Raw genomic sequence first — 19,881 nt, 5'->3', positions numbered from 1 at the left:
CTTTAGTGCAAATCAATGCCTTTAGATTATGTGGATTTTCTGCCTTTTTTCCCCCTTTATGCATGTTTTCCTCTCAGAACGCTCTCCAGGTTCATCTCTGAACGAGGGAAAATTGTGCTTGTTACAAAAATAGGTAGCATTTCAATTTCTAGACAAGTGTCAGCTTTACAGTACAGTGGGAGGTAGTTTATCAACCTCCAAAGTCCTTGCTACTTCATTAAATTCATGAAATCTCTTCACCCCTTCATGGGGCCAGCTAACGCTTGGTATTGCACAGACAGGACGTTAAAGCAGCCGAGGCTGTGTCAGGTGGGGAAGAAGCTCTCCACAAGGAGGAAGATGACCACTGATGAGGACTCTTTCAATAATACATGTTCTTGTCCCACCAGCCTGCAGGAGGAGAATGGAGAGGAGGAAAATAAATGGGTTATTTTTTCCTCAGAAAAGAGAAGTAATCATTGGGAACAAACGGTCCATTTTCAGGCAGTTCACCTGCCAGCGGCAGCTGAGATAAAAGAGTAGGAAAGGACCCCTTATATTAAAATACTGAACTAGGAAAGTCTACTTACTTCCTGGGTATCTCCTGATAAGCAGCTTGCGGACTTCATCGTAGACCCATATCAAGATGGCAAATGGTACAGCCACAAACCAGTACTGAAACCTGGGAGGTGGAGAGGAGGTTCTCATTCACAAGCATCTAACCACTCAGCTGCATTTCTGGAGTCTCTGTCTATGCTATTTGTTCTCACTGAAAGAGGATCTGAGGATCTGGCCTTTTAGACTTTTTTTTTTTTTCCCCTTAATTTAAGCACTCACATGGTTAGGAATAAGATGATGTTCATGTAAGCCTCCCAATCTTAAGTAGTGACTGAATTTATTGATTCCAGATACTACTCAGAAGGAAACGTTGCCTGGTGATATTTCAGTCTCTGGAGATGGCAGAAAACCAGAACATTTCTGATAGTGATATACTTAAAATAAAAGTTGCTTGCATAAAATTAAGTAAAATGTTATTTAATTTCACCAAAATATTGGGGATGCTGGAAAAAACATTAAAAAGTGTGTTCTACACAAGTAAGTTTCTGGATCTGTAGTAGTAAATCTAGTAGAAAAAGTAGTGCTTTTTGGATGGGAACTACAGAGGTAATGCCCTTTCAGGTCCAGAAATTGACCATCAACTTTGTCATGAATATCCTTAAAAATTTGTCCTTGAGTTGTGCTGCATGAGCATCCTGCTCCTGTTTGTGTTTCTGGTAGAGTGGTAAGTCCATGTGGAGGGCAAGGGAAGTAGCTAGCATCAAAACTCACCTCAGTGGAGTGAAGTTCAGGGCTGTTACATGTCCAAGACCGTAGGTAAGAATCGAAGCAATTGCTATCTGGGAAAATATACCCACCCAGATGACTTTGTTCCTACAAGAAAACCAAAGAGGGAGGGTTACGTGCCATCCTGATGCCACAGCATGATGCAGAGGCTGTGCCTCTTCCTGAGATGTGGTTGTGCTCTGGGAGCTAGCTTGGATGATCTGTGTCAGAGGATGGGCACTGCAGACACAGTAGCGTGGGGAAAGCAGTAGACTCTCTAGCCCTGTCTTAAACTGCGTACGCTTGTTTCTTCTGGGGTAGCATTCCTGATCTACCGGGGTTAAGGCAAGCTTTGGGCAGACATGCGGTGTGCGTTAGTCTGGTCTTCCAGCTGCACTGGTAGCGTGTGCACCGTGACTCAGATGTGCATGTAAGAAGGAAGGATACATAGGTGTAGGCTCTGTACCTGCAGATAAAGAAAGGAAAACAATTTGCTTTCCTATCAGAAATACTCTGACTAAATGCAGCTCTTACATGCAGCCTCTGTCCCAATGGCTATTTTTAATCCCTGACTTACTGTAAATGAAGGGTGCAGGGTGTTCTGCAGAGGGCAGCCAGCACTTTGCCCAGCTGGTATCTCCTCAGAGGCTAAAGTTATCTTTGGAGTGTTTTCAGATTAACCAGGACCACATCTTTCTTTAAACAAAAACACTGTTATGGAGTAGGAAATGAAGTAGGGAGAGGTATGAAGGGTGAATGTGAGTGGGCTAAATCACTGAGCTAACTTTCTTCTGAAATTAGCTGTAGGCTAGCTCAGCTCCTCATGTGTCGCTAAAGAATCTGCAAAACTCACCTGAAAAGACCCTGCTGGAAAATTGAATTTCTTCGTGTTTTTCTGATGATCAAATCGGCAACTTGCTGAATTGTGATGCTGACAAAAAAGGCAGTATAGCCAGTCCACTGTAGATACATCCTCTGGTATTTAGTCTGCAAAGGAAGGAGAAACTAAGTAGTGTTGTATCACACACTGAAATTTTGTGCATGTGACTTCAAACTTCAATAGCAGGATTTCAGTTACTAAGGTATAAATCCAGCATTATTCCAGATTTAGGTACATAATGCTCAGATTTTGGCCACTTGTTCTACTCCACTAGTTACTGTGGATGAGTCACGAGGCTGAAGCACGAGCATGGTGTATGGGGGTATTTATATTGATTTATTAATGGCTTCTGTGTCTTGTGATTTCTGCAGAATGAGTGGAAGGGGGAGGAAGACTCTGCAAAGTCCTTTACAGTGGTGCTGTTCAGAAGCAGGGCTGAGAGATTATGATGGGTCTAAACATAAAGTCCAGAGAAAAAGGTGCGTCTCCAGAGGCCTTGAATCGGAAGGTGGCAAGTCATAGAAGGAATGAAAGAATGGAGTCTGAATGAAAGAGCTAGGGGGCAGGAAGCTCCAAAGAGTCCACCCTGAGGGACCGCTAGATGAAAACTATTTTTGTGTGTAAATCTCTCTCCCTAATCCTGTATTTTGGAGGAGAGTATAGAAATTTTAAGAAACTGTTGGGTTGAGAGACAGTAGAAGGATGTTTCAGTGGTTCTTTACCCATTCCTGCCCATAGGAATCCTCAAAGTCATTGATGGCATTGCTTTCCCAGTTGACTCGCACACCAAGCAGTGTGGAAGGGAGGAAACCTTGTTCAGCATACACGGTAAAATAGGTTACAAAGGCTCCCACTGACTGCATGATACCTGCAAAATCAAAGAGGTAGGAATGAGGAAGAAGCAAAATTTATGAGCACTGGGGAATGTGGTGGATCTCAGTGTTGTTCTGTCTCCTGTGGCATGAAATTTGCCACAAGTCTGCTGATAGTTTTAGAGCTCTTAGTGTGCTCCAAGGTTCTTGACCTCTGTAGATGAAAACCTGTTTTATTGTTGAACAGAGACAGAAAGGAGTTAGTAAGTCTGCCTAGGAAGGCAGAGGAAGGAGTAGAGTTTCAGCTCCCCTTTTTCTAAAACACGAATCACTTGACTGTGTCTTGGGTGGCTGATGTAAGACAGCGTTTGAGTGAACAGGCCAACCTACCAATCTGCAGGTAGGAGTACACAGCAAGCTGCTCGTTCACCAGCCTGTCTCTCCTTTTGTTACGAGGTCTCCTGTTCATTATATCACTTTCCGCTTTTTCGTAGGCTAATGCAACAGAGGGGATCTACAAGAGAGATAAACCATCAGTCTTGGTGGCAACATTTCTCTGCTTCTTGGATGCTTATCAGTCCCTTTGCACCCAGCCCCTTCTCTCTTGTGATATTTCAGCAGAAAGTAACTTGAAAGACCCCAACTTACAATGTCTGTGCCCAGGTCAATGAACAGGATGGTGATAGTGCCAATGGGCAGTGGAATGCTGGCAATAATGTAGATGAGAAAGGGACAGAGCTCAGCAATATTCTTAGTCAGGGTGTAGGCAATTGTTTTCTTTAGGTTGTCAAAGATCAGGCGGCCTGGAGGAAAAGGAAACACTTCTGTAAAAGCTCATTGTCATTAGTGCTTTCTGGAAAAAAAAAGCTCAATCTCTACTAATTGAAGTAAAAACATTTACTGCTTATGTCTCCTTCCCTCATATGCATCCTCATTTGTTTGTTTATTTGTTTATTAAACTACTAACCTACCTTCCCTTAAAGCATTCTGAAAATTCAAGCGAAAATAAATAATTGCTTTCAATGAGAAAGACTGAGAAAAATGTCCCATTCCACAATATGCTGTAGTTGTACTGGAAACAACAAACCCTTTACAGTGAAGGAAGAGTGGAGTGAGTGTTACTGTCATGAGTAGAGCACAGTGAAGGTGATCTGTGAGCAAGTAATAGAGTGAAAATTTAGAGAGAACAGTTATACCTCTGTGAGGCACAGAACTGCGTAGGAGGAAGGTGGGAAGTGCTTTTGTTTGGAGCTTGAACAAGCAGCAGTGGCAGAGTGATGCTGGGTGTGAGAGAGAGGGGTGATTTCCCTCTTGGTTGTTTGTCGTCTGTCTATAAGTGGAATTAATTCCCAGTTTTTCCAAATACCAAACTCACATTTCCAAATCCAGAAAAAAGAGCAGAAGTGAGCACAGGAGGGAAGGATCAAGAGGACCTGCCAGTGCTGTGTGGCTGTCAGCAGTTTTCAGCTAAGAAAGTGGATAGCAACATTATTTTTACCTTCCTCTACTCCTGTGACAATAGAAGCAAAGTTATCATCCAGCAGTACCATGTCAGCTGCATTTTTAGCTGCGTCAGAACCAGCAATACCCATAGCAATTCCAATATCTGCTTTTTTAAGAGCAGGGGAGTCATTGACTCCGTCTCCAGTCACGGCAACAACTGCTCCCTGGAACACACAAAAGGATCCAGATGTGGGTTTTTTGAGGAGATGGTGCTATCGTCCCCTGAGGGAAGTCTGCTCTTGGCAAACTGCCTGTCTTTAAATCTCTAGAAGAAAGAAGGAAGTTCTGAATCTTCTCTGTTCCCGTCAGAAGACGCTAGGTAGGATTAATGCAGCAGCCTCAGACTTCGGCATGATAGATGGCTGAGTCTGAGCTTGTCATCTAGACTACCTCCATAGCAGAGAGAAACAAGAAGTTCAGCAATGTGACTCACTACATCCTAAAGAGTAGGCGTCTAAATTAGATGCACTTAAATTGTAATTAATCTGATCATTTCTTTCTGTGGACTGTAAAGGGGCTTAACAATGTAGACATCTGTCTGTGTGTATATGGTCTGTCCCTGTCTGAGCAGACCCAGGCTCGTCTCTGGCATCTGTGAGGGAGATTAATTTCACATGACATTCTTTTGCTTGTGAAGTGCTTATAGAATCCGTTTTTATCTTAATTGTAAATAATATAACTGTTGCATTAGAGACTGTTCTCATCCTATCCCGACAACTTCCGGTCATTGCTGTCTATGCTAGAATTGCGTTAATCCAAAAGATGGAAAACTGATTATTCAGCTCATCTTCTCTGTTACCTTCCAATGAAACCCCTCTACAGCAGCCAAAGGTCCTGCTGTAGTTGATGCAAAAGTTAATAGCAATACAGAGTGTTCCGAAGGGGGAGAAGGCTGACAAAGTGATTAGTGCAAATGCTGCGTGTCCTGTCCCTGTGGGGATTTAGCACGCTGTCACTACCTATAAATAATGTCATGTACAGAAGGGCTTATAAGCTTTAAGTACTAAACATAGCATGTAGACTGGCTGGCTTGAGTTGAGGCAGGGAGGGTTTTCCTTTTCATCCTCTAAAGAGCCAAATGTACTCGGAGTGCGGGTGTCTAAGTAGTTTGCAGAACAGATTTAACCCCCGTCTGCCAAAGGCCATTCAAAAAGAAAATAAAAAAGAGATGGAAATGAAAGAATTTTTTAAAAAACTCTCCTGAAAGCAGTTCAGGATTAAACCCGAAGAGCTGATGATGCTGATTGGAAAGCTTAGCCCTGGCATAATTACAAAAATGAAATAATGTCTTGTGCCGCATCTCCTTCTCTGTGAAGTTGAGGCACAGCAGTTCTGTGGCTCTCGATTCGCAGCGTCTAATTGAAATATGTTGTATCTGAGGGGAGAATCCTTTGCTGACAAATTGCATCTTTTTCAGAGCTCTATACATGTCATTTCTTTCCCTTCCGCCTCCTGTGCTGGCTGCACTTCATGCTCCTTTACATAATATTGCCTGTGGATGGGTCTAACTCTCTGAAAATCCCGCTTTCTGTGGGTTATTCTACAGTCTTTGAAACTAATACAGATATGGCTTGGTCCTACATAAATCTCACTGTGATACTTCTTAGAATTCGTACCTTATCACATTTCTGAACATTCCTGTGGGCGGGAAGTGCATGCATGTAAATGGTCACAAGAGATAAGACAGAGGATGTGGTAAGAAGCTGTTTTTATCTGAGTTGAAAGAATTCTTGAGGGAAGGCTCCTTCCTAGACAGTGTACAGTCTCTGCCCAGGAGGGCAACACAGCAGCAGCTTCTCAGATTTACACGCAAAGGGCAGACCCCCGGTACAGCTTTGCACCAGTCAAAGTAAGGAAAAGCTCATTTTGTCAATAGAGTTCAGAGTCTGCAAGAGGAATTTGTGAGGCTTGGATTCTGTCCAGACAGTGCCTGTGGCAATCTGTTAGATAATGTGCTTGCACAGTGAAAAGGGTATAAACAGAGCTTAGAGAGCACTGGGAATTGGCTTCCACCCTCTCACCTCAGGGGTGGTAGCTGCGTGGAAAGCTACTGCCTCATGAATGCCCTATAGCCATATCTGTGGATAACCTTTGACACCTCTTACTCACCTGCCTTTGGCAGCCTTCAACTATGATCAGTTTCTGTTGGGGCGATGTCCGAGCAAAGACTATCTCCGAGTGGTTGCACAAGATTTCATCCAGCTGCTGCAAGCTCATATCCTTCAGCTCCATCCCATTAACTACTGCGGCTGTAGCTTCTCTGTAAGAGCCACGGGAGAGCTGGGTAAATTTTCAAATCAAAAGGCTTAGATAAAAATAGTGCATTCATAGAATGCGTGTGCTTGATAGTAGAGAAAGCAGCAAATTGAGTTAATGCCAGCAGCATTAGCTGTTAATCAGCAGGTGTTGAAGGAAAGCCACTGTGGAAATGCGGAGTGAATTAGAGTTACCAGGATACAGGGACGAGTAATTGAAGCTTCCTCCTGAGCAGACCTAACAGCAGAGAATGGGTTTTAAAGAGGACTCTGAGTGGGGGGGTGGGACAGTGGTAGAGGAAGACATCTTTTCTGTACAGAGCTTTTATCTTTCTCTTATGATGTTATTTTATCCACATGTAATGAGTGAAAGAGAAATTTGGACTGAAGTTCCTGAGGCTGTCTGATTCTGAATTTTGCCTTTCTTAAGTGTGTGTTTTGTCAAGTGGACAGTGACAGCAAAGTCCAATGTGATCTGCAAAGTAGTATTAGCTAGGTTTTTTTTCAAGGGCCGGGGAACACAAGAGCCACTGACCTAGACACGAAGTTATTTAGGTAGACATGACACATTGGGTAGATACAATGGCTGGGAAAGCATCCAAAACGAGAAAAGCAAAAAGCAGCCATGGTGTAGAAATGGGCTATAAGAGCGTTGTGGAGGGGGAAGCTTTCAGAAAATGAATCCATAGGTATCCCTGTGCTGTGTTTGCTCTTACCGTCTGTTGACTTGCTCAACAGGAATGTTGAGGCGCTTAGCAATGTCTTCCACAGTCTCGCTGGTGGCTGAAATGATGCCTACGCTCTTGGCAATGGCCTTGGCCGTGATTGGATGATCGCCAGTGACCATGATCACCTGAGGAAGGGACCAGCACTCAATATGAGTGACAAATGTACAGGCAATGGCTGGAGCAAGCTAAGGTGAAATATCTATTGTTGTAGAGCAGGAAGCCCTGAGGAAGGGACCAGCACTCAATATGAGTGACAAATGTACAGGCAATGGCTGGAGCAAGCTAAGGTGCAATATCTATTGTTGTAGAGCAGGAAGCGGGTCAGAATCTGAACTTGGAAAGCTGTGCTGTGTGCATAACAGTGGCAGGTTATTACTATAAATTACTTAGCTCTGTATTGACATCTGGTCTCAACCTCTTGTTATTGGCACTATTTTATGAGGGCTGTAAAGGAAGAACTTGTCACAGGCAGCAAGGTTAGAATAATGCAGAATAAAGAAGCCTTTCTATAAGGATTTATATTAGGTGTACGTGAAAGTGAGAGTTTGTTAGAATATTGCATCTTAAAATAGGTCGTTCTGACTGCAGTGTCCTGACAGATGAGACAGTATTTTCTTGAAGAAAAGTTGCCTGTTACCAGATCTGTCTTCAGATTACAGAAAATTTCATCGGGCTTGGGACTGATCTCATCTGAGATCAGTCATTCCTAATGCTCATTTTTCTCTATTTAGCTAGATTGCCTCTCTGCCTAGAGCTAGAAGTTTACTTGTGAGTCCCCTGGGAGTAAGAAAAGGTGAATGACTGCTTCAGGTTCAGCTTGAACAGTTGTGACATCAGTGATTCCTATGCATAAAAGTTCTTAAGAGGTGTGGCCCTGGGTCCTAATGGCTTCTCAAGGATTGTTTCTGCTACCTTACTGTCTCTACAAGGAAGTAATTCTAGCTGGCGTATTCTAGAAATGGATCTGACGGGACAATATCTGAGCTTTTCCAAACTTGGGTTCCGTGCACTGCCAATAGTCTGATTCCCACTTAAACTCTTTTGTCTCCTGGGTCCTTCAGGTAGGTTCTTTAACTTACAGTTGTAGAGTGGTATTAATAAATGTTTAGATTTTTGGTGGTTGTTGTTAGAAAGATACTTAATGACAGTGTGGTGGAAGACAGTAACGTTGTATTATCATGATCCTTTCTGAAAAATCACAATGTTTTTCACTGTAAAAATCCCTACCTTGATCCCAGCACTGCGGCATTTAGAGACAGCATCTGGCACTGTGGAACGAGGTGGGTCAATCATAGATAAGAGCCCAACAAAGCACAGGTTGGATGTTGGGAAGTTCATGGAATCTGTGTCAAATGGGTAGGTGTCTGGAAACTCATTTTCAGGCAGGTACAAATGACAGAAACCTGAAAAGAAACATAGGTTGATGTGATATACTGGAAACAGTGGGAGAAAGAAGAGAGCTTGCTGTGTAGCATCAGACTTTGCTCTTGTTCACAGAAGTTCAGTGCATTTAACCATTAGAGTTTTATGGAGGACTTTAACCTGCCATTGTAACCTTCACATGAGAGTTCATCTAGAGTCAGTGTTTCCCACGGCACAGCTAGTGGTGCTGCTAGCAGGGAAGAGTGTTTTCCTCTGTGGGTTGCTGTGGGGTTTTTTGGCTGCTCAGTGGGACAGATCAGTATCAGTACAGAGTGGTAAGGGCATCCCTGCCACAGAGATCTTCCAGCGCGTCCATGCAGTTTTAACACTCTGCTTAGGAGGCCGTATGCTTTCCTTTTTTCCCCTCTGCTGCCAGAGGAGTGAAGTCCAGACACGCTGGATTGTACCAAGATTTAAAATCCCCGTTTTATACTGCAGTTCTCTGCTAGTCCCTCTAGTTGGACTCACCCAGCACTCTCTCTCCCATGCCCCCCAGCTCCATGTATGCTGTTTGGAAAGCTTCTGCCTTTTCACTGTCCAGTGGTTCTTCCTTGCCATTGATCATGATGGTGCTACATCGCTCCAAAATCCTCTCTGGGGCACCTTTCATCACCAGCAGAAAGCGCTTGTCGTTGGGGTCATCCGTCTCGTGAATGGAAAGCTGTGTGCAACAGATATGGCAGAGTTGGAAAGAGCGTATGTGACCCTTATTTGTTTCTAGCTTTGGTCACTTTGCATGGAAATAATGTTTCTTCTTTTCCATGAGGTTTCATGGAAAAGAACGGAATGAACTGTATTTCTTCTGTCATGGAAACACCCCGTTAAGACTTCCAGGTCACACATAGTTGCATTAGACCCAGCGTAGAAGTGGTTTAAGTTGGAAATAATCTGGCATGATTTCCAAAATTGAAACAAACCTGGAATTTGTTAGTAGAGTTGAAAGGAATTTCAGCCACTTTCTTGTTCCGTGCTCTGATACTCATGACATCACCCAAAATGACTTCTGTGAATTTCAGCAGAGCTGTTTCAGAGGCATCACCTACCACAATTCTCTGTATGCACAAAAGAAACAGTTTATAGCAAGTCTACTTCTTCCGTCGGGGGAGGTTGCGTGATGCTGTAACGTGTTGTATGCTTGAGCAGCAATGAATATACATTGCTATGTTCGAGTTGTCCTGCAAAAGTATTGCAGTAAAAAATCTGGAACATCTCTTTTGCACTTGCTGCTAGAACTAAGCTACAGCAAAGACATCAAATTAGCTTTTGATTCTGCAAGAGCGAAAGCTTTGTAATCGCTGTCAGGTCTGTGGGGCACTTTGTAATGCACGTTAGGGTAGCAGCAGGCGTGCCAGCTGAGCTTAACTGGTGCACAGAGAGCGATGACTTCAAGGAAGGCATTGGTGGAGTACACGGTAGAAATCAGGGATGTGTTCTGGTAGTCTAGTCACCAAAACTTACTGCCTTCAGCAGTCATGAGTACTAGTTAAGGCAAGCTGACCTTTTCTATTTTGCTGTATTGAATTAATAGCCTGGCAATCTCTAGTGCAGCAGTTCTATTTCCTTACAGGCACGGTTGCTCTTGGCTGTGTGGGGTTTTTCCCTTCTGGAACTTCTTGTGCATGTGTAACTGTAAATAGTAACTTAGAAGACTGGTGTGGTAAAATGGAGGAGATTACAAAAGGCAAACAGAACAAGAGATAAGTCTGGTTCTTTTGGAGGAAGAGAGATAGCTAAGGTGAAACGGGCAGTACCTTCATTATTGGGAGATTCTCCTGGCCTGGTCTGAATTCCGCCCGGTTGCAGAGAGTTACAATTTTTGATAACGCTGTCCATGTTGAAGAAGTTTGATCAAAAGGCTGGGCTGAGGAAGCAAAATACACATGGCATCCTTTAGCATATTACATGATAGAAGTAGAAGCTTACATTTGAAACAACAGGTTTGAATTATTTGCAGAAGAAAATGGTTCATTTGAGAGATTCTCTAATGGAAAAACAATTTGACGCAAACCTTTACATCCCTCAGTTAGCAGCTGGACAGCCATAGGTGTGAAACATCACAGGTTTGGTCCAAGTAGTCGCCCCTTCCCCCATCCACTATTGCCATACTTACTTGTTTGGTCTTCACTGGTGTCAGCTGAGTAGATCTGATTGTCAAACCAGAGGTGAGCAACAGTCATCCTGTTCTGTGTGAGGGTCCCTGTCTTGTCAGAACAGATGACGGAGGTAGAACCGAGTGTTTCTACAGCTTCCAAGTTCTTCACCAAACAGTTCTTCTTTGCCATCCGCTTGGCTGTCAGAGACAGACTCACCTGGCAGAAGGAAGGTTCAGCTCTCTTAGCAAGGTACGCTTACAGAACGATGCAGTGGGGTTGCGTACTTCTGCTAGGGGTTTGTGTTGACTTTTTGTAGGAAGAGAACGTTTTAAAGAAATGTATCTTTTAGTTGACCACAGCGCATCTTGTTTTCTTTTTTTAATAGCATTGTTAAAGTGAGAGGTTTGGCTGTAACTAGCACAAGTGCATGGCTGCTGAGAGGAACCTGCTTGTCTGCTGATAGAAATAAGAATGTCATATCAGTTTAGAGGCTATTTTAGATGGAAGAACCTACAAGGGAGGAGAAGCTCCTAGTCACCAACTTAATGAATCCTGAAATTATTTTCTTCATTATTGCGATAGTGCTGGTTGTTCGCTGTCGATGTACTTTATAGCTAACAGAGCTTAGGAGGTGTGCTGCTTCTCAGCGAGGGATTTTAATGATGCCTTATATGTGTTAGTAAGGGGAATTTTCACGCGACTTTTAGGGTACGATATCCTTGTTTCCAAATAGGAACACTTTGTGGGGAACTGGGTCACATAATTGTACTGGTTAGCAGTTGAGGGAGAATGGTATTTGAAGAAACTTATTTCAAATTGGATTATTGTGCTGCAGCTTTTAAGATTAATGGCTCAGTTATGCCACCGTTGCCAAATGGAATGTTTATCCTCTCAGTTTCATGGAAAAAACCACCCCTATCTCAAACTCAGCTCGGCCCAGTCTCTTAATAGATATTCTGCTCTTCACTGGTTAGTGTTGGAGCGTAATGAACTTAGGAGTGATGAATTGTGGTAATGACTGAAGAACCGCAGTGGCCACCAGTGAATTCAAGCGTAGGCTTACCGTTACTGTGGCTAGCAGTCCCTCGGGCACATTTGCCACAATGATGCCAATTAGAAAGATGATGGAGTCCAGAATCTTGTATCGCATAGAAACAGATATAATGAAGAAGAGCACACCGATGGAAATGGCCACTCCTGCCACCAGGTAGACGAAATGTTCTATCTCAATAGCAATGGGGGTTTTCTCATTTCCTACTCCCGATGCAAGAGATGCAATCCGCCCGATGACAGTGCGATCCCCGGTGTTGATTACGATGCCAGTAGCAGTACCTGCAAAAAAATAAAAGACTCTCAGCTGCAGGAGAGACTTCTGGCTTCTGTACCTAGTACTGCTTGACAGAGAACCCTCTCAGCCTTAACGTGACTGTGACTTCACCCCAACGTTGTATTCTTTCCCTTGGAAATCTTCTGTCGGTGAAGAAGAAGAAAGACATAAGCTATTATTTCGTTAATTAAAGCCTCTTTGGACTGCACTGCAGTAGGAATGTAGCATTACCCTGGACACTTGAACAGGCTCAGGGCAGATAGTCTATCAGGTATGACACACAGAGCTTTAGCACTGAGAATAGAAACACCACCTTTATGTGTGCAGAGCCCTCACACAGAAGCACCCACAAGTCCCTAGAGGCACCTGCAACTTGACAGTCCTAAAGATAGTGATGGAAAGACCGAAAGGAAACCAGAATTAATTGATTGTTGCACCTGTTACCAAACTAGGTGTTAAAACAAATGTCTCACTGGTACTAGATACTAAGCATGAGCAGCCCAGTGCTTAAATCTTTATTTTGATGTGCTTGGGACAGCAGTTTCTTGTGAGCAGTTAAACCTTTCTGGAATTCCTTGAAGCAGACTTGTTTAAAAGGAGCTAGCAGTGTTACGCAGCACCCCGTAGAGGTGCCGCTTCTGGAGGCCCTTCTGCCTGTCTGTGCACACCTTCTACACAGGTGGTGGAGTAGAACGCGATGTTCTTGGTCTCCAAGGGGTTCTCATGGGTGAAGTCACAGGAACGAGACTGTGGTTCCGATTCCCCTGTGAGTGAAGAATTGTCCACCTTTAATGAAACAGAGACACGCCCATATTAAAGTTAGTAATGTGCAGTTACGTCTAGCCCAGGAAGCAAGGTGGCAGCATGTGTAATAATCTGTGACAGGGCCAAAATCTCCCAGAGCCTTTTCTCTGAGAGAGCTGCCGTTGTCACCGAAAGAATCTGTTTCTGTGGGAATTCAGTTCAGTCAATACTGTGTGTCTGTCGGTGGGATTTGTAGTAGCAGCCCGAAAGAAAATACAGTTTGAAGATCTGCCTCCAGGCCTGTGGAAACTCTTAATCCTGTATTGGTGTTCCTGCCTCTGTCCTGGCAAAGAGCATTGCTGGAACATGGTATGGACCTAATGGCTTCTTTTGATGTTCAGGGAGTGGAGATGTTAGTCCTGTAAGAGCTGAGCATCACAGTATAGCTTCTGCATTCTGTGATTTAATTAGATTATGCCTAATGAAAGCTCTAATAACTCCTATTGGGTGCACAGAAATTCTTTATATGTAATAAAAATATCTAAAGCATGTTTTTCCTCTTTCCCCATGCTCTTCAAAGTACTGCCTACCTTACAACCCTGAGTAAAGATCAGACGAATGTCTGCTGGGATCCTATCTCCACCCTTTATTTCCACGATGTCTCCAACCACCAGCTCCTCTGCTGGCAGTTCCTTCTTTTCTGCATCTCTGATGACAAGAGCTTGCTGAAAGACAGAAGTGTGACAAAAATTAGCATTGTGTCATCCTCTAAACCTCCTACCAAGAGGTACATTGAAGTTGGGCTTATTGTGCTTTTGTCATTTCAAGGTGCGTTGTTAGAATGAACTTTTATCTCAAATAAAATGCATTGGTGGGTCTCACCTGTGGAATCATTTTACTGAAGCTGGCCATGATGTTTGTGCTTTTAGCTTCTTGATAGTAAGCAAAGATACCAGTGAGGATGACAACCAGTGCCAGAACTACTCCAAGGTAGAGCTAATGAATAAAAGACATAATAATCCAGTTAATTTAAGACAGATATTCAGCAATTCCTCTGCTAGAATAAATCGTATTCTGTGAGGTTTCAGGAGTCTATTAAAATGAGGTATCAGTAAAAAAAAAAAAAGACAGTTTAAGAAAAAAAGACTTCTAAGGTTTGCCCTGTTAATGATCAGGTAAAGCTTTCTGAGTATGAAAAGGGATTTTAACAGCAAGTTTCCCATCTCTCTAAAAGCCTTCTCTAAACTATACCTGGCACAAACCTGAACAAGTTCTATTTATAGTGGAGTGTAACTCATAAGGGAATTAGAGTCACAGGCTCCGGAGACCTTTGTATTTAGCACTAAATACGAAGGACTTTAGTATTGCTTTTAGGAGTACTCAAGTGTTATAGCTATGGGTAGTGGTTATAAAACCTTTGGACAGGCGCTCTCAGAGAAAGAGGTATGTCAGGTATTTGAACATGTATCAGAAATGTTCTGTGGTAGAGTCCTGAAAGAAAAAAAGGCCTCCTTGAAGTTACTGAATAACTGTGAAGTAGTATTTAAATTACTTACATTGTCAAAGAGTCAAATACTCACTTTATGGTTATTCAAGTACTTACATTGTCAAAGGGTGATTCAGCTCCCTGGGCAAACTGAATGCCAAACGAAATCCAGGAGAAGGCAGCTCCTATCCATAAGAGGATGGAAAACCCTCCCACCATCTGCTTGAGAAACTTGACAATTTCAGGGGTGGCTTTGGGAGGAGTGAGTGAGTTGGGACCATCCCGAGCCAAAATCTCTGCTGCTCTTGCGCTAGAGAGACCCTGCAAAAGTAAATGACGTGTTTAAAATGAAGTCACAGAAAAACAGATTTTTATCTCAAATCAGAACAAAATTCACATGCTATTTTTTCCTTAAATGTTTGTGTCACGGATCAGCTGCAGTAACCTGTGTCTTTGATTTCTGAACTGTCTGGTTTCGGAGAGGCTACTATTAGTTATCTGCTGTGAAGAAACAGGTATTTCTTTACTGGAGCATTGAATTTGGGGCTGTGTCCATTAGGAGTTTTAATTCTGACAGTTTTCTGTCAAATATACCTGTACTACGTGTTTGGAAAGCTGGGGAAAAGACATTGGTTCTTTTGCTGCTGTTTCTGCATTCCCGCCAAGACATTCATGAGTTGCTTGAAATTCTTGTCTGTACTCTGGCTATGTTGCAGTGTGTTGGTATTCAAAGGATAGGTGTCAGAGGGACTCAGTGTATCATTTCTCAAATCTAGTGCTTTCTTCAAGACAAAATCATCTCCAGAGCATTGTCTTGCTATAAACTGTTACAGACGCTGCCAGTGAAAAATTAAATTGGAACGCCAGATAAAATCTTTGTCATGTTTTGTGCAGGGATTTAGATTTCAGAAGAGTAGATCAGACTTTCGCAGACTTGAGAGAAATGCCTGTGTAAACGCAGGTCAGTGCCGTGCGTTGGCTTGCTGGTTTAGGCTCCGTTGGGAGTTAGTGCTTGCATGTCTCTGCACACACCGGTGTGTGAGGCGGGGGCTGTGAACGCCTCCTGCTGCTGCTAGGAAGCTTTGAGTAGGCCAGAGGCAAAGCAAGGCAACTGATTCAGGCAGTTACTTACTTTGTTCGTGCTTGTGCCATACTTTTCCTCCAGTTCTGAAGCGCTGAGTTTGTGGTCCTCCTGGATTCCAAAAGAAAAAGAAAAAGACAGTGAGCAGAATGTCAGTCTGTGGAAATTTTTATTTCAGGACCTGGAGACTGTTCGAACTGCCTGGATCTGGGGCCACGGATCCAGTCGCTAGTATGACATCCCACTTTCATGAATAGACAATATGCAATTTGCGTATTGTCAAGCAAAACATCTTCCACTGGAAGATGGTATTTTTGATTTTGAGAGTACTTTTGTAAATAGCTCCCTCCTCCAGCAAATCTGTCACAAGAACAGGATGGTGAGTTTATGTTAATACAGCTTGCCACAAATGTCTGGGCTGCTTTTAGATAAATAATTCCTCTGTGCGTGCTGCAGGACTCAAGCATTCAGTACCATAAGGCAATGTGTTGAGAGAAGCAAAAGGTGTGGGTCAGAGTATGTGTGACAACAGTCTTGCCACTTGATTGACGAGGCAGGGCATGTGAAATTATTCCCTACAGTCTTTGAGAAAGAAGTAACAGGTTCTAACCACAGTTAAAGAGGGTGTGGGAGAGGGAAATCTCAAAGCTCTTCTCTTTTTCCTGCAGTGACACCTCTGTGGTATCAATGACCTAATTAAAACTTGTGCCAAACTGAGATTTAGAAGCCAAGAATTTGAGAGATCTCAAGTTGTTTTCACAGAATGATTCACTGGTATTGGATGAGTCAATTAACTTGTCTGTGTTTTGGTTTCTCTTTAGAAACATGAGACTTATGTTACATCTGCTGGCAAAGATGCATTAAGGATTGTTTAACTAGTACTGGGTAGATCTGGGAAACGTGATGGGCAAACCGGTGCCTCATTTGGGGGTTTCCTTACCTTTGAAATACCACCTAGCCCATAAAGAGTCTCTCCTTTGAGTTGCTCTCACAGCAATTCAGAAAAGAGGTCAGTATAATTACCTTCATTTTTCAGATTGGGAAACCGAAACGTGGAGAGGAAACAACTTCTCCAAGATCAGCCAGCAGGTCAGCAGCAAGCCAGAAGTGAAATACAGGTTTCCTGAGCCTAGTGCACTGTACTTCAAGTACAGTGCAGTTAATCTGGGGAAAATAAAACCCCAGTGCTTAGAGCTGAGGCATGAGTTCAATCTACTAGAAATCTCTGGAGCAGAATGTTGTGCTTCTGTCTGTCCCTCTGTTTCCTGGCCGAGTGCAAGTTCACAGGAAAGAGGGCTGACAGTTATTCCACCTGGGGAGTAGCTCCTCTTTGGGAAGATAATGTGCTGTACCATTGGGGAGTTAATTAAGCCAGAACCTTTCCTTAGAGATATTAATCCTGCACAACTATTTTCTGGCCCAGTTCAGGAGTGTGAGGAAGCAGATCCTTTCCTGTGTTAGGATTGTCAGGGCAGCCTGTCTTCTGTTAAAAATATTAACACATGGGCATTTTGCTCCCTTTCACGGGATTTCGTTCAGACTGTGGGTAGAGGCTTCCTGCCAGGAGTAATGGGAGCTTAGCAACACTCACCAGGTCCAGCTCTTTCTTTAGGTCTTCTTTCTTGCTTGTCTTCTTGCCTTTTAAGTCCTTGTACTTCTCCTCTTCATCTCCAGTCTCTGGTTTTTCTAGATCCTTTGTCCCATAGATCTCCACTGAGTAAACATCAGACTTTTTCTGTAAAAGTAGTAAGGTTTTGGCATTGTTGTGAACATCTGCTGGGACTTGAAGGAAGCAGTAAAAAATACCACGAAGTCGTCAAACTGTGACAAATCTACTTTTTAGACAAGCTACAAATCGCTACTGTCTTTCTCCCTGCAGCTTGGGAGTGCTGGTTCCTGTCTTATCCTGAGATCTCTCCAGTGTGTCTTACAGTAATCATGGTCAGGTCTTCAGCAGATATACATTAGTGATTCCTTTAGAGATGTGCAACACTTGTAGTAGTTTATGGTCTAACACAAAGCGTAGGAGTACTGCCCAGGATCTCAGCTAGTGAAAACAGTAAGTCATTTATCAGCCAAGATCACTGTAAAAGCAAAAAGATTTTTAAAAGGAAACGGGAGAAAAAAGATTATTCATTAGGAACTTGCCTGTTCCTGGACCTTTTTTGGTACATGACTTCGAGATTTACTTTACTTCAATGAAAATTAACACTTACACACTCAGACTCCATCATGTAGTGAGAACCAGAAGCAAACACCCTACTGGTAGCCAAGGAGAAGCGAGTCTGTTCCTTTCCACATAGAGCTCAGAGGTGGCAATTTAATATCAGGTATAGCCACTGTGAATCTGGGAAGCTGCTAAACCTCTGACAACGTTTTGCTTTTATCAATAACCTGGGGGTTGTGCTGTTTCCTAAGTTAATTCTGCAGTCTGAAGGACAAACTTCCTGTGTTGCTAATTTACCAGCTTCTATAATCATGATGTTCCATATCCTAATTATCTTGTGAACTACATGCCGTGCCTTGGAAGAACTATTGGTTGACCCCGTTTCAGAGGCTTCCTTACAGATTAAGCGTCAGAGCTTCGGGAGAGTCATCCAGGTCCTTATCTGATGGTGTGCTTCACCAGTGGGACAGATGAGCTCGTAGGCTGCTGCTCTCTGCCTAAGGAGTACGTACACGCTCTGCAGGGCTTTTGTCAGTTTGGACTCCTGCAGAGGTTATGTTCTAGCTGAGTTGAGAGCAGACATCTTCATCATACAGACTAGCCCAGGGAGCTCAAGTAATGAAAACAATAGGAAGAAAAAAGATTGGCACAACTTGCTACTTACTACTATTCTGAACTCCAAAGTCGCATCTTATCTTCAGATGCCCTTTGATTAGAGGAAAGCTGAAGTCTTGACGTTGTATCTTGAGGAGGGGAGAAGCTAAGAGCTGGTGAGTAGTTGGGGGAGTTAAAAGTCAGAAATCCTTTTCCTAAAGCACTTGAATTTGCTTGGTGATACATATCCCAGATAAAGGACGTGTCTCTTACAAGTAGTTCTATTTTTTTCTGCCTTGCTGAAGATTCACCATCTGTTTTATCTATTGGGATTTTTCCTTCACCTTCCTCCTTCTCCTCCTCCTCTCTTAAACTATCCCACCCAAAAACCTGTTCAGCTTTTCAAATCCCCATAGAGAAACTAGGAGAGAAAGAAAACAGCTATTCTGAGAACTTAGCAGGTGGAGGAGAATAATAAAGAAAATTAAGTTAGTAAAATCTCTTTCCATACATGATCTATGTCTACCCTTTAACCTGAAAATTTTCATTAAATCTCAGATTTTGGTATTGGTGAAAGGGATAGTGTTCATGAAACTGTTGATTATGAAACTAGCCAGTCGTAGAATTCTTTCCTATCCAATCTGATCTCTTCACTTTTTAGGATTAGATACTCATACTCATCTACAGTGAAAATTCTAGTCATTACACTGGATGGCCAATGGCGTCTGCTATTAGTTCAATTTTTCACTTAGTTCATATTTATAATATACAGATGTATATTCAAACTTAAAGTAACGCTTAATTAATACTTGTTCTTAAAAGAAGCACCCAGGCAGTAGCAGCAGTTCTGTGAACAGTGTACTCACCTTCACCATCTTGGTGAGTTTATTCCTTTCCTGAGGGAATGAAACAGCCAAGCTAAAGTCTCTGGATGAAAAGCAAAAGCCCAACTGGAGGATGAAGCGGCTCAGAGCAGTTCTGGCTATTGAAGCGCAGAAGGTCCCAGAGGTTGTAGTTCCCCCTTAGCTGGCAGGCAGACGTTAGCTGGAATGTTGTTTGCTCTTCAGCATCCTTCAGGCAGGACGAGTTCGTTGTCCAAAGCCTGTGGAGAAAGAGCAGTGTTTGCAGGTGCTTTATAAATCAGCATCTTGTGCTGCCACTCCACCACTCCCCTTCCAGGTCCAGCCCATCTTCTGTTTCACCTGTAGTAGGTGGAAAAATACCACAGTAATGGGCATGTGGGTTTCAGGTCAGATAGTTTCTAATTATTCCTTGTAGTGTTTGCTCACAGCTAGGGAACAGGTGTATTATTCATCTTGCTGGAAGCAAAGAGTTTCCTCTGGAGACTTTCAGCACCGGACTCCCCTGTGATTTCCAGCTATTGTGGCAGCATGCAGCGGGATAGAGGAAGTCTGTGTGCTTTTTGTCTTGCCTCTTTCCTCGATGTTCTTTTTGCCTGCCTGTGGCCCTTAAAATTCAGATTCCTG

The 19,881-nt window shown here is 43.1% G+C and overlaps 1 protein-coding gene across 1 annotated transcript; it reads right to left on the bottom strand.

The window, feature by feature from the left end:
• Nucleotides 1-262: 262 nt before the first annotated feature.
• ATP12A (ATPase, H+/K+ transporting, nongastric, alpha polypeptide) lies at nt 263-19,498 on the bottom strand. Its single transcript, XM_010143568.1, has 23 exons — nt 19,261-19,498; nt 17,225-17,368; nt 15,685-15,744; nt 14,670-14,873; nt 13,949-14,062; nt 13,657-13,791; nt 12,991-13,108; nt 12,059-12,327; nt 11,013-11,211; nt 10,654-10,763; nt 9,820-9,954; nt 9,371-9,563; nt 8,708-8,883; nt 7,469-7,605; nt 6,607-6,757; nt 4,493-4,661; nt 3,643-3,797; nt 3,385-3,508; nt 2,905-3,050; nt 2,156-2,289; nt 1,309-1,410; nt 570-661; nt 263-390 (listed from the first exon to the last, which is right to left on the bottom strand). The coding sequence occupies exons 1-23, from the start codon at nt 19,267-19,269 to the stop codon at nt 362-364; spliced, it is 3,105 nt and encodes a 1,034-aa protein (XP_010141870.1). The 5' UTR covers nt 19,270-19,498; the 3' UTR covers nt 263-361.
• Nucleotides 19,499-19,881: the final 383 nt, after the last annotated feature.

Source organism: Buceros rhinoceros, unplaced genomic scaffold (assembly GCF_000710305.1).
Source record: "Buceros rhinoceros silvestris isolate BGI_N320 unplaced genomic scaffold, ASM71030v1 scaffold3069, whole genome shotgun sequence".
Lineage (NCBI taxonomy): Eukaryota > Metazoa > Chordata > Aves > Bucerotiformes > Bucerotidae > Buceros > Buceros rhinoceros.
Note: the sequence above shows the minus strand (reverse complement) of the source record. Positions and strands in the feature narration are given on the sequence as shown.